This window comes from Erigeron canadensis, chromosome 3 (genome assembly GCF_010389155.1).
Source record: "Erigeron canadensis isolate Cc75 chromosome 3, C_canadensis_v1, whole genome shotgun sequence".
Taxonomy (NCBI): domain Eukaryota; kingdom Viridiplantae; phylum Streptophyta; class Magnoliopsida; order Asterales; family Asteraceae; genus Erigeron; species Erigeron canadensis.
This window is the reverse complement of record NC_057763.1, coordinates 35,601,441-35,616,534: the sequence shown is the minus strand read 5'-3', so window position 1 is coordinate 35,616,534 and position 15,094 is coordinate 35,601,441. Positions and strand designations below refer to the sequence as shown.

At 33.6% G+C, this 15,094-nt stretch overlaps 2 protein-coding genes and 1 pseudogene across 2 annotated transcripts; 2 read left to right on the top strand and 1 right to left on the bottom strand.

The window, feature by feature from the left end:
* Positions 1–2,899: 2,899 nt before the first annotated feature.
* Positions 2,900–4,825, bottom strand: LOC122592629. The gene is made up of 4 exons (XM_043764912.1): positions 4,431–4,825; positions 4,085–4,309; positions 3,705–3,987; positions 2,900–3,553 (listed from the first exon to the last, which is right to left on the bottom strand). Exons 1-4 carry the CDS (start codon positions 4,689–4,691, stop codon positions 3,369–3,371), a joined length of 954 nt encoding a protein of 317 aa, XP_043620847.1. The 5' UTR covers positions 4,692–4,825; the 3' UTR covers positions 2,900–3,368.
* Positions 4,826–5,528: 703 nt separating this feature from the next.
* Positions 5,529–6,002, top strand: LOC122592027. Its single transcript, XM_043764240.1, has one exon. The coding sequence runs from the start codon at positions 5,529–5,531 to the stop codon at positions 6,000–6,002; it is 474 nt and encodes a 157-aa protein (XP_043620175.1).
* A 480-nt stretch (positions 6,003–6,482) lies between these two features.
* On the top strand, positions 6,483–10,688 carry LOC122592026 (annotated as a pseudogene).
* Positions 10,689–15,094: the final 4,406 nt, after the last annotated feature.

The following is a 15,094-nucleotide window of genomic DNA, read 5'->3' as shown; positions in this document are numbered from 1 at the left end:
GTCAAAGAAACATATATAACTAATATTTTATATGATTAGAAGATAAGAATCAAATCCGTATATACTTTTTGCTTTAAAGTGAAAGAAGGGAGGAAAACTCAACGACTCCATCTAATTTCTCCTTTGAAATTTGCTTTTTATGGTGGTGTAGATGAATGTTTTATAACTAACAAATGTTTACTGTAGCCAATGAAGATCAGTCCAACTGGTCAGAGGCATCATCAGTTTTACCCAAAGTTTTGAATTTATAGGGAAATGATTATGGCAAATAGCTAAATAGCCTAATAATCCTCATAAATTACGCATTCTAACAACTTCACAGTTCACCTACAAATGCAAAAATGAACAATAATGTTTATAGGAAAATGATTAATCATCCTAACCAAATAGCCTAATAATTCTTTTAACTATGAGATGATAACATATGGAAAAACCAGGGGCAATATTAGAAAAGAGATTTAGTGTATACCACATGTCACCTTCTTAATAATTCATGAGGATTATTAGGCTATTTGGCTAGGAGAATTTATCATTTTCCATGTTTATATTAGAACCAAAAGTAATGGTATTTCTTTTGTTTAATGCTATTGTTAATCACCCTGTTTGATGTCATTGTATAAAACTGTAACACCCCAATACTTTTAAGGTAATGCAAAATTAACCTTTATTATAATTTTAACATTAAATTAACTTTCTAGTATTTTGTTTTGATATAAAGAGTTAAATTAGTTGGAACCTTAGTGGCTAACGGGTATTATACCCACAAAATCTAATAGAAAACGTGGCTAAGGCAGGAGGTGCCAGTCAAACTTGTGTAGTAATCTTTGATATTATCTTTTCTTTCTCTCAAAATTATTCTCTAATCTCTTCTAAATCATTCTCAAGCAAGAATCAAAAGAATTAACTTGCAATCACTCTTAATTTATCAAAGAATTATATTTAAGAATTAACAATAACACTAGTAATCATCTATGATTTTCAAGAAGCAAAAACTAAAGAGTTAGGGTTAATAATTTGGGGTGGTGATCGAATTTAAAAAAAAAAAAGAGGAAATTAAAGAATTTATCTTGTTTGTTTGTTCTTGGAGGTAAGTAATTCTTCATAACTATTGAATTATAATCTAGGGTTTTTATTTATGAAATTAGGGTTCTTGAGTATTGAATTTTGGGGATTTTATTATATTGGGAATTTTGATAAACCCTAATGGAAATTTAAAAAGGAAGAATTTGGAATTATTGAAAATAAAGTCTTTTTGGTAAAACTCCATGATGATAAACTATGTATTTTAGGTGTTTGGCTAGAAATGTTATAAAATTGATTATGGAACTTATGATGAAACAGTTTGAATAGCCAAACACCATAGTAATTGAAGTCATGATGAATTTAGTTAGATAATTGTGAAGGAAATGAGTTTGTAGAACTCATAGCTATATATTATACATTGTGTTGGTGGTGAAGAGCATATTATTGTGCATAATAATCAAGTAGGGTCTATTAGCCAAAATCAAGGTGAGTACATATGTATGTGTTCATAGTTGTGATATGGAGTTCATAGATGAATAATCACTATGACACCATTTGTGTGTGAAATTGTGTAAGACTAATAGATGAAGATATACCTACTAGCATACATTGGTTTAGTGCAAGACTAGTAGATGATGAGATACCTACTAGCATATGTCCTTGGCCAAGTAGAAAAGACATGATCATGCTTTGTTTGTTATTATTGTTTTGATTGATAAATGAATGGCTTAATTTGTTGTATGCCTTAGCATTATAAAGATAATGTTGGTCATATTTATATGTATTCGCTAAGCTTTAAAGCTTATTCTTTAGTTGTTTGATGTTTTATAAGAAAAAGGTAGTAGTAGCAAGGGCAAGGAGCCAGTGACGTGAAGTTAGAGTTCAGTCTTGAGGTTCGAAAGAATTGACATTTTGGGTAATTGGCTATACAATCCATTCTTGATCACTTGGCTCTTGATACAAACTTTGTTTGGTCTAATCAATCCATTTTTAATGTAAACACTTGAAATCATGTAAAGTGTCTAGTAGTTTGGTTTGTAAATGGTCATGTGTATATTTAGTTTTATAATGGGTTGGGCATTTGACCCATTTTATCATAGTTTGAGTAACCCTATAAATGGGTTGTACAATGTTTTGGTACAATGAAATATGTATATGGTAATCTCACGTTACATGTTTTGAAATGGTATTTTGGAATGAATGAGTTTTTGGAAAAGTACAGGAAATGTGATAAAATTTGTGGTAAGTTTCTGTGCAGGTGCCTCACTGCGCCGCAGTGGGCTTGTTGGTTTTCTGCTCCGAGACTTTCCATTGCGCCGTAGTGGGTTGGTTTTTCCTCATTGCGCCGCAGTGGTGTTCTGTAAAAAATTTTTTTACGGTTTTTATACAAAAGAGTTTGGATTTTACAAAAACCATAACTATGCAAGTAAAGATTTTATTGATAGTGACACTAAATATCTTTGCTCAATCAATAAAAACAACTCATCTTCAACATATCATTTTGAGATCGATAGCAAGTTACATCTACTCGTACTTTTTTACTACCAAAGATTATGCACAATCACCTCCATGCATTGTCTTTAACATTACATTGACACAATTCTGTCAATTTTAAAAGTTACTCCCACCGTAAAAAAGTTAATCCTACCGTCCTAATGATGTAACACTTGATATAAAATATATGAATGGATTGAATTTTTAATGTCCTTTTCATTCATATAAGTTTCATCAACTAAACAAAATTATTTACGGTCAAAATTAATCAACATGACAATTAAAATGGGACAAAGAGAGTAATAAATCCACTTTATTGAATAGTAAATTAAACAATGCACGTTTAAGGAAAGTAACAAATTGCGACAACAGACAAATTGTATATAGTTAAATCTTTATTATAAGATTCCAAGCCATACAAAAACAGATGGACTCGAATTAAAATTCCTACACACTTCAGGAGGGCTCAAACAAAAATAAATATCACGAAAAGTTAAAAGTAACCATAGGCCATTAGCCATGAACCAGATCATTGAAGGCTCTAAAAAGGCCAAACAAGACATGATCAAGACCCCCCCAATCTTTCACTCAATTTAAACTTGTCACACTAAATCACCTTATTTATTCTTCTTAAAACATCATTAAACAAAAACCAAACAAAAATTCTCCTTCTAACCCAAAACGGAGTATATTTTCTGTTGGTATAATCCCCACCATTAAATTCTTTATTATTCATCATCATTAAAACAAAACAAACCCATTTTCTTCTTAAAAATCACCATTTTCTATACTAGTCTGCTAATAATATTTTCCTAACTTCTTTCCCCTAATATTTTCCTACACTTGGTTCTTCAATAAGTCCATTCTTGTGGCAACCGGAATTCCGCCGGTTGTTGCCGGTGGGTGGTGTTCCTCCGTTGCTGACTCATCATCATACTGTTCCGGTACATCATTTCTGTTTCTGACACATCAGCCTCAACTGTTTTCAAGTTGAGTGCCTGAACCACTCTCTCCGGAAGTAAAACAGTTGAACATCCTGTAATTAAATATTCAATAAAACTTTATTATTCAAAATTCAAACAAATAAAATAAACACCAATAAAAAGTCAGATCTAGAGACATTTTTCACATTTAACTTTACCCAAATATATACATCTAAAACAGAAAATGTTAAGTAAAAAACGAACCTCTTTTCTTAACGGGTTCAGTCGGGGCTCCGGCTTGCCTAGGCAAAAACACACCAGTACCCGTGGATTCTCGTTTAACAGTACCCGGGTTACCGAGAAAAACAGCCCGCATACCCGACCCGGGTGGTCGCTGTTGAGATTGTTGTGGGGTAGGCCAACTAGACAACGGTGGAGCAACTGACCCGACCCGGACACTTCCAGCTTCATTCCTTTTCCTGTTTTGTAGAACCATCTGCAAATATTGCTGTTGTTTAACCATTTGTAATCTCTTCATTTGTTGTATCTGTACATGCAGAAAAACATATCTATAAATATTTCTAAAATTTAGAATAATTTAAATTAATTGTTATATTAAACATATTTTGTTAATTAATGCTTACCTGAGCAAGCTTAAGCTGTTGATAACGGAGAATAGCTTCTTCTTCAGCCATCCTCATCCTAGCAACTTCACCGGCGGCAGCATACAGTAGGTCCCACGACGGTTCACTCCGGTTAACCGGCGCTGCCGTGGTCGGAGGAGACAAACAGTTGGGACTTCCTCTGCTTGAACCTGGTTTGAACCCACACAGTGTTGACTGTGGTGAACCAGCCATAACCCTTGTTGACTATTTTATTTATATAAAATAAAATTAAAAAAAAACATAATTAGATTAAAATTAGTATAGATAGATACATATTTATGTAAGTATATGTGTAAGAAAAAGGGGGGTGAAATGAAAATGATACCTTAGAGTGGTTATTGTTGTTTGCATATTTCCGGAAATCACACTCAAGAGTTATGTTAGTGAATTTCACGGTCAGCCCAGAGAGGTAATCTTCTTCATCACTTTCAGACTCAACAGGAGAGCTAAGATCCGACCCGGACCCGCATAACCCAGAAGAGCCCTTGGTGATGGGTCTCTTAGGGATGAAGTCCATAAGTATGTCTTCATCGTTTAAGAACTCCGGAGGCAACCAAAACTCACCGTCAGCCAACTCTTGCGCCATAACTTTTGAGTAAATTTTGGTTGGGGTTGCAATTATGCGGTTCACGCCGTTGGTCGATATATATGTATATGTGTAGGCTATAGAGACATGTACAGAGAGATAGAGAGAGATATTTAATGTTGAGAGAATAGAAGATGGTGTGAAGTGTTGGGGATATATAAATATGGAGGATGGGGTTGGAGGTGTGGAGAGTGAAGTATACGCGCCAAAGTAAAAAAGAGAAGGTGGGGGAAACAGGGTGTTTTTTGCTTTTTGGGAAGGAGTATTGGTATGCAGGTTAAAGGTTATTGGATATACGGGTCGGGTGGGGTGCTGGAAATCGGTCCCACTATATGTGAATACACACCCTACTTGCATGTGAAATCACCAAATTATTTATTTATTATTTAACAGCTAATTATGCTACATAAATTTATATTTATAGTATCACCACTACCAATTTGTTAAATTAATGTGCATTATTTCGAATTAGAATTATCAAGTTTATTTTTACTTTCGTTATATGCAAAACATACGATTTTTAGGGGGGAAGGAGTACACGCCGGACACTAGTCGGGTACAACGAAGCCGATCAGGTACACCATTCCTTGCCTTCGGGTAAGCATCGGCTCGGAAAATTCGGCTTCACTAACCGATCGTTGGGTTCAAATTTGAACATTACACACGCGTGGGTCCCCCCCCCCCCCCCAAACGGCTAGTTGACCAGGTTTTTTTTAAAAAAAAAGGTTTCCACCTCTATAAATACATATCTATATACATATATACATAAAACACATAAAATCACCATCTTCCATATTTCTCTCCATTCACCTAAATAATCACCACCCCACCTTGAAAATGTCTTCCACATCTTCCGAATCGCGGGCTGTCGTTGTGGAATCGGCTTCGTCATCCTATACCGATGTTTACTTTTTGCAAAACGCGGTTCAATGGATGGACGACACGGCAAACTCTAACAACGTTCAACACCGTAGATACGTCAATCAAGAACGTGAAGTCGGTCATCAAATACTACTAAATGATTGGTTTGTTGACGAACCAAAATACAACGATGCTTACTTTCGAAAAAAGTTTCGTATGGAGAAAACCATGTTTTTAAAAATCGTCGACGACATCCAAGCAAATTTTCCATATTTTCAAGAGGGGTTCGATGCGCGTAGGAGAAGAAGCTTCAGGACGATCCAAAAACTGTCCTCGGCGGTACGTCAACTCGCTACGGGCAATCCGCCAGACGAGTACGATGAGTACTTGCATATGGCCGCTCGAACCGGGCGCGAGTCTCTTGACCATTTTTGTGACGCCATCATTTAGTTGTATGGTCGAGAGTACTTACGTTGGCCTACTCAACACAACGTTGCTCGCATTTTCGAGGCACACGAACAACACCATTACATGCCGCGGATGTTTGGTAGCATCGATTGTACACACGTCGAGTGGTTAAATTGTCCTAGACACTTGAGAGGACAATACAGGAGAGACGACCATGGCGTTCCCACTATTATGCTTGAGATCATCGCTATTCAAGATACGTGGATTTGACATGCGTATTTTGGTGCTGCCGGTTCAAACAACGACATAAACGTGTTGACCCAATCTGACTTGTATCTCACGGAGCGAAATGGCACGGCCCCGAATACTTCATTTGTCGTTGATGGCCGAGAGTACAAACGCGGTTTCTTTCTAACCGACGGCATCTATAGCAAGTACTCGACCTTTGTAAAAGCATACCCGTATACCACTGACCCGAAGAAGAAAAGATTCAAGAAGCTACAAGAGGCGGCGAGGAAAGACATGGAGCGTGCATTTGGGATTCTAAAAGGGAAATGGAAAATTCTTAGGCGTCATCTTCGACCCATGATCAAAGACAAGATCGCACAACATGTTTACGCGGCTTGTATTTTACACAACATGATCATAAAAGGCGATGACAGAGCAATCTCACCGTTTCACATAATGGACCCGTCGGTCCAACCGGTGTTCGACGATAGCGTCTTAGGTGAGTTACTAAATGAAAAAATCCATCATCGTCTTCGTTATGACCTCACCGAACATGTGTGGGCTAAAGAATTGACATTTTTCGACGATTAGTTTTTTCCCTTAATAATTGTAGTCTTTTTTATTTTATGTATGTTTTTTTTCCGTTTATTATGTATTAAAATTTTGAAAAGAAATTGAAATTGGGTAAAAATTGGGTATGTGTTGTCAGTGATTTGGGTAAGAATTTGATAAAATTGGATAGTTGTGAGTTAAAGTATTTTGATTAAAAAATGATTTGGGTAAGTTTAGGTAAGAAACTTGTACTCCTTCCTATCTTAATATTAAGGAAAAAAATTTATTTATGAAATTAAATAATTAATTTAATTTTAATTAAATGCAATTATAAGACGTGGGTGTACTTGGTGGGACCCGTATGCCCCGTTTTTATGGTTGTACGGCCGTTATTTTGCAGGGTTCGTGACTTGAAGAGGCGGGAAAAATGGAAGGCAAGGCGGGGCCCATGTCGCCGTTTCATTTTCGGTACTGCCTCGCCACGCCTTGTTACACGTGGCAGTGATGCTTTGCATGTAAGTAAATTGTTTCACTTTCTTCCCTCATACTTTACCACAACCCCATAAACATTCCATGTGGTTTCTAACTCATATGATTTCACAGCTAATTTTCATTTCATTTTACATAGCTGTTCTATTTTTTTCAAAATGTAATATTGGTAGACTTAAATATGATAATTATATTGAAAAATGTTAGAAGATGAAAAATGAGAAATAAAAAATCATGAGTCAAATTGAATTAATTAACTACGTTTAGACATAAATTATATGTATTATGTTTTTTTAGCAATATTATATTTACAAATCAATGTTCATAAAAAAAATTTACAAATGGACATAGACATATAGTCATGGACAGAACTTAATAAGGGCAGGGAGGGGATCAAACCCCCTAAAATGTTCATTTGCTAGCAGTTATATGTTAAATTTGGTTTAATATAAATAAAATTGCATCTAGCCAAACTGGTTTTGTTGTTGAGTTTTATAATGTGTTTCAATTGTGATTGACGGAGGTTCAAATCCTTCTATCCACCTTTTTAACTTTTTTTCCATTCTATTGTTGGCTCTTTTTCTCATTTTTACCTTCTATATTTATTTCATTTATAGTTTATTGATATATACAATTAGTTTATTGTATAATTTGTTTAGTTATATAAATAGAAAGCTAAAGTCATGATGAGTAAATCAAAATATCTAATATAAAGATGTTCATATAATTATGTTTAATATATATCTCATAACACAAACATTAGATGATTAATTTGACCTGCTTTAAAAAATTTCAAGTTCCGTCACTGCATATAGCATATAGTCCAATTAAATTAGAGAAAGATTAAAAGAAAAGTGAAGATATATATAATTTGAATGGCGTCAACATAGTTTATAAACTTTGTTCATAATTAGTTTGTAAATTTAGCTTTTTTTTTGTCATGCTAAATGTATACTGCTATATAATTACATAAATACTCTTGTATCTAACAAGCAAATGTAGATTTGAAAGGGTTACTTACGCAAAGACGAGAACAAAAAGGGTTGTTATGGGAAGTAAGAGACCATGTTGGGTGTTAGTGCAAACATGGGAATGTAAAGTGGGGGTGTGGAGTGCGAGATTTGTGGTTGACGGTTATACCCTCTGGAGGGAAAATGGAAATGACATAAATAGCCTCCAATCTGTCTGACAGGTGTGAGGGGTAGTGGGGTGAGTGCGGCGGGGTGTAGTCATGTGCAGAGTCTGATGTGATATGAAAGCAAATTGTTATGAGAGAGTAGAGATGGAAGATCTTTTTTTTCTCTGCCAAACTAAAGATTTTCCTTCTCTTTTTACACTGTCATAGTTGCATAGACATGGGATGGGAATGCCAATCCCCATTGTCATACGAGAAAAAATCGAACCGTAAAACAAAAAACTAAAGAAACCTGAAAAAATTGACCAAAAAACCGAAAACCGCACCAAATCAATCGGTTTGGTTTTCTAAAAACCGATTGGATCGGTTCGGATTTTGGTTTCTTGTGTAAAAACCGACCGCAAAAACCGAACCGAAAACTATATATATATATTTATGTTATTTTATATCTATATTATTAGAAAATATGTTAATGAACTCAAGTTGCCTATAGTTTTCAAAGACTATCCAGATAAGCCACTAACAGTACGATTCAATTCATTTTTCATCCAAGAGTTGTTCAGTTATCAACATCACAAGATTGAATATTTTGTTAAATATCTGTCTATTAACCTTTCTTGAATATAGCATGAAAACTTATATGAAACTTGTATACTTCAAGTCTTCACTCTTCAACCTCTATTGAGTTTTATACGTGAAATATTAACACGTGGCCATGTGATGTTTACTTTGTAAAAATAGTCATACTATAGTTAAAAGCTCAGACACTCTTTCATGTCAAGATAGTTTCACGATAATGTATTGCTCATACTTATACGCTATAGAACAACTACCATTAACTAAATACGGAGTAACATTTTAAGTTTATCATAATAAGCTACAAGTGTTGAAAAAAAAAAAAAAAAACTGACCCGGGAAACCGAAAAACCGAACCAAACCAGAACCGAATCCAACGGTTTTGATTTTATAAAAACCGAACGGATCTGTTTGTGTTTCGGTTTTAGGTCAAAACCGACCCAATTTCACCCCTAGACGACACTACATGTATATCGAATTACGATACCATTTTCGAAGTTTCAAAAAAATTATTGTCGATTAAATTATTTACACGACAATGTCCACACGTATCGAAATAAATGTACCAACTCTAATCTAGATTATCCAACAAGTAGCACAAACGAAAGGCTCATTGTAAAAAAAAACTCTGAGATGAATTGGTTATCCATCAAAATATGCATAGAAAATTGGTCCCATCGAATTAATAGGTCGGAAGCATATGATTTAACATTTTAGATAGATAAAATTAATAAAAAGAAATTACGGTATCAAATTTAGAATTAAAAGGTTCGATATGGGATCAAATACCCCATAATCATGGTGTATTTCAGGTTGCAGCAATCGTTTATCTTGCTTAGGCAGAGTTCGATGCAATTGCAACGATGGCAGAGGCAACAAAGCTCCCGGCTCGAGATTTACCTTTGAGATTACTTGGGTCTATGTCAATAATGTATTTCGGGTTGCAGCATTTGTTTATCTTGCTTATGGAGGGTTCGATGCTATTGCAACCATGGCAGAAGAAACAAAGAACCTGGCTCGAGATATACCTTAATTTGGGTTAACTTGGGTCTATGTCGATAATTACAATAAGTTGTTGTTTAATGGCACTTTCGTTAAGTATGATGCAAAAGTACACAAATATTGACCCGAATGTAGCCTATTTGTTTGCATTAGAGATAGGATTAAAATGGGCCAAGTAAGAAGTATCTAGTGGCTTTAGGCGCACTTAAGGATATGACCACCGTTCTATGGTTGGTGCCCTTAGACAAGCTCGATATATAACTCATATCGCCCGAGCCCATATGATACCTCCATGGTTCACTTTGGTCTATCCAAAGACAAAAACTCCAATAAACGCAATGTTGCTGGTGATGATTTCTAGTGCCTATATAGCCTTTTTTTCGAGTTTGGACTTTTTGGCTACTTTACCATCCGTAGGCACACTTTTCGTTTTCATTATGATGGTGGTTGCACTTCTCGTTCAGAGGTATTACGCAAAAGGGTTACCCCAAGACCGAATCTAGTCAAACTAGTCGGGTTTTTGTCAATAATAATCGCGTCATCAATTGGGATTTTGACTTGTTAGGGTTTAAACTAGGTTGGGTAGGATTGTGGCGGTTCCTCTACGGTTTTTAGGTATACTTGGGATTTCGTTGTTGTTGCTACAACAACGAACCCTAAAAGTGTGGGGAGTGCCCTTAGTTTCGTGGCTCCCCTCACTTTCGATAGCAACAAATTTTTTTCTAATGGGGTCATTGGGGTGTTGAAATTTTTTTCGTAGACTCAACTTACCATATGACTTCGGATCTTTAAGTCCGTAAGGACTAGGGTCATACACATTAAAATATCTATAATGTTTAGCTATAAAACTACATAATGATATTTAATCATTTACGCATTTAATTAAATAGTATTTAATTAAATTATACGTTTATAAATTAACGCACATTAATTAAGGATAAACAGATAAATCGACAAATGTTATTTATAGTAGTTGATTAAAGTTAGTTTTAATTGATTGATAAATAATTTATTAATTACAAATAGTTTAATTAATTAAATCGGTCAATGGGTTGGATAATAAATTAGTTAATGGAACAACATACATTTGTGAGACTTGATTATAATTTTATGCTTGTTTATACTTAATCAAAAGAGTTAACTAATTTCATTTCATAGGAAAAACATACATTTGTCAAGATATATTCCAACACTGTGGCGTCTTAGCCCCCAACATCCAAATGGATCGAGTAACCAAATAATGATTGGAATAATAATGATACAAGACAAACTGGCAGTCGGCAATTCGTCAGTCACCGTCTCCGTTGTCCGTCCGTCGTCTTATATAACGGCAATGTCATTTTCTTTTGCTGATACAACGTGCCGGCATGGACGGCGTTTTTTTTTTCCTTTGGTTGGTAAAAGATAATCAATATGTACAAACTTATCACATACGAAGTATTATTTAAATCTATATAACGTGTTTAAAGTATATAAATTTTCATCTTCTGGTCTTAATTATTTTATTGTTTTATAGGTTGTGAGGGAATATACCAATTAGTAGAGTTACGATTACTATAGTGAAAATTACTGGTAGATATTAATTGTGGATGCGGCTTTTTGATAATCTATTTTATAGATTAATCTTACGAGTATCATCCAAAAAAGTAACAGAGTTTTAGTATTTTGTTTTGACATATAAGCATGATTGTTTATATTGTATCTTTTTATATACGAGGGGTTAACGTCCGTGTTACGCACGTTATATTTTAAATATATTGTTTATATGCATTTTGTTTCCGGTTTTTCAAATAACTAATAGAAATTGTTTTATAAAATCATATTATTCATCGGCTTATAAATAGAAAAGCATAGAATAAGTAGAAAAGATATAAATTAATGAATTGATATCAAAGAAGGGTTAGTTTGTTTCCATATTACCTTTAACTGAAGTGACACAAAAAACCTTGAATTGAAGACACAATGGGTTGTTCTTGCTATGTTAGAATCTATACATTAGATGTTATGTACGTAAAAAAAACAAAACTCTATTCGAGTCATGAGGTCAAAAAATTTGATAATTGGCCTTTGAGCAAATACCACAACGCACATTGCAAATAGGATAATCATAGCAACTGTAGTGATCATCATAGCAGGAGGCAAGATGTCTGGTCAAATGCATCAGATCTCTCTGGTGAGTGGTCAAACAAAGTATATTTATAATAGATATAACCTCCAAAGTCGTTTCATGCATTAGGGTAATAACATAATTCGAGTCGTACTAAAGGCATTAATTATTTTTCATGAGAGTTTAAATCTTGACAAAAAAAAAGCTTTTGGGTCAACTATGATTGCTATATACAATAGCCTTGGATATTACTCATACATACTTGGCCTTATATAGTAAACTTCGTGATGCATATGTAGTTGATGAGAAATCAAGCAAAACAAATTCAATGAATATGACGTGGTAATACCACCAGCCCCAGGTCCATTTGGTCCATTGAGTAGAGTGGGTACATTGATCAGACCAACACACATGTAATTTGAGAAACGAAGAAAGTGGATTACTAAGGCAAATTTACCAAACATGAAATAGCAACAACTTTTCTATAATATGGTCGTCCCTATTTATCATCTAAGTGAACTGAAAGCGTAACAGATTCACATAGATCAAGTATTCATCTTTTTCATTTTTCCATTATTAGATTATCACATGTACCTTGTACTATATATATAAGCATTTGAACATCTAGATTAATAAAACTTTTTCACCCATTTTTATACTTCAAGTAAATAAGGGAACATACATACTTGCAATGATAGAATTAAGGAGTTCCATAGTAGAGAAGACTTTTTGGCACTATAACCACGTTGGATATCGGTCTTAATGATGTGTGATTTTCCTTTTCTAACATTTTGTGTATACAACATCTATGCAAGTATGTAAGTCTTCCAATGGGAAAGATTAAATAGTCATTACGGAGTTGGATCATTTGTTACCAGTCATGCCATATTGCCCTGCCTACTTGTCATCTCACTAATTCCAGGAGTAACAGAGTATATGACATCTGAGCTACTGGCCATCTATTACCATTTATGTCAAAGATACCTACACCTATTACCATCTGAGCTACTGGCCATTGGCGATATGAACTTAATTTGCACAAAGAACAAATTTTTCAAGAAACAAAAAAATAAAAAATGTCATATTTAACCCAAAATGCAACCATTTGGAAAGTGAATGTGTATGCTAAAATTACTATCAGTTAAGTAATCAATCGTATGTAAAAAACATAAAGTATTGAGCATATAGATCGATACAGTTTATAAAGAGGATCTAGTAAAAGTAAGAACTGACCACTAACTTTTAATCTTATTTCTTTTATTGCATCATAGGTTTTGTTTTGAGAAGAGGGGAAAAGGACACAACATTTGATGGTGATCAAAATTAGAATGGAAACTTACCTTTAACTGATGAGGATGGTGGAAAATTGATTCAAGCTTTTGAAAGATTTCTTTTTGGATAAAAGACTCTCCGAGTAGTTGAAAACCAAAAATCCTATCAAATACTTGAATAAACAAACTTATTAAACAATAAGATTATAGTGAAAGATTAATACAGTAATACAATAGCAAATGGTTGAGAGATAACAAACTTATAATGGTGGATGAAAGGACGGGAGATGGTGCAAGTTTGGTTGAATGCACAGGAGGTGGGACGGTGATAAAGCTGAAAATAGGTTCTAATTTCTAAACTTTAATAAACTAAACCAAATATTAATGAATTAAATCAAACCGGGAATACAAAGAATCACAAATTCACAACTAATGAAACATTGATGGCATAAGAATAAAGTTATACGTTATGAATTAACACCTCTACCATTAATGTTAAAGCTTGAGAATATGAATGAATGATGGTGAATGAAAGAAATTGAAATCAATAAATATTTTACGTACACTAACAACACTGTCATGTACACTAACACTACCCATGACAATTAAAGGATGAATGAATGGTCAACAGGAAAATGAACAATCGATCATTCAAAAATTATTCCTCCATACATTTATCCAATACATTTATATACATCAAAATTTATCATTAAACAATTCATTCATTAATACATTCATATACATTAATCGATATATATTTTGATATTGTAGTAAAAGTAATAAAAATAATACACGAATTGAAATTAACTACCAAATTGAAATAACCACAAAGTAAAATCATTAAAACCCTAATTAATCATAGAGTTTAAGCATTGATTGTAATTTTACAACTTTTATATATATATATATATATATATATAAGATTTGTCTTTTGATCATAAGATTGCATTATTGTTATTAATAATCCAATTGAACATCATCTTGTTACTATAAATTGTTGGTTAGAAACTATGGAAAGTAAAAATGGCCATTGAATGTAATGAGGTAAAAGACTAAGAAATCGGTCAATTTATCGTTACAACAGGAAACTGGGATACACGGGGCTTGTAATTTACTTCTTCTTTCTCATTAGAAGTGTTTTATTTTGAAAATTCAAAGTCTTTATTTATTAACTCTGACCCTAATTATTTTTGGTTATGAACAATAATAGTTAGATAAAAGTTATATGAATTAATTGAGTGAGTAGTTTTTAACAATGAAGTTGGATAGTTTTTCATTTTATTACTTAGTTTGACCGTTTCAATAAAGCAAATAAATTTATATTCAATACGTACAAGAGAAATAGAAGTATGAAACGAAATAATAATCTTGCTCTGGTCAATCCGCATGACCATCTTTTGGTTTGTTTAATTTATAAACATACATACACATCAAAATATGTAGCCACATGTTTTTGACATACTCCATGAGTCTTCCGTCTTTTTCATCTCCAAATTAATACCATAACATTTTATGACACAAACTTGATAGTTTGATATTAAAAATCTTCATAGTAATAGAATTACTAATACAAAATGTGTGTACGATCTTTGAATCTTTGATCCGTCAGAACTTCGAAGAGTTGTTGACCAAAATTAAAAGGTATCCCATGGGCTAAAGTGGATCTTCGTTATAACTTGGACGTGAACAACACCAACTTAATTTTATAAAATGAGAAAATAATTAGTTTTAATACGCGGACGGTATACTATATTAATGATTTTCTAAAGTCATC

Excerpts from the sequence above, each read along its gene's own strand:
- LOC122592629 (XM_043764912.1), bottom strand. The coding sequence starts at position 4,691 with ATGGCGCAAGAGTTGGCTGACGGTGAGTTTTGGTTGCCTCCGGAGTTC. Across the intron at positions 4,310-4,430 it reads ACAACAATAACCACTCTAAG|TCAACAAGGGTTATGGCTGG; the intron begins GTATCATTTTCA and ends TAAATAAAATAG. Across the intron at positions 3,988-4,084 it reads AACAGCTTAAGCTTGCTCAG|ATACAACAAATGAAGAGATT; the intron begins GTAAGCATTAAT and ends CTGCATGTACAG.
- LOC122592027 (XM_043764240.1), top strand. The coding sequence starts at position 5,529 with ATGTCTTCCACATCTTCCGAATCGCGGGCTGTCGTTGTGGAATCGGCT.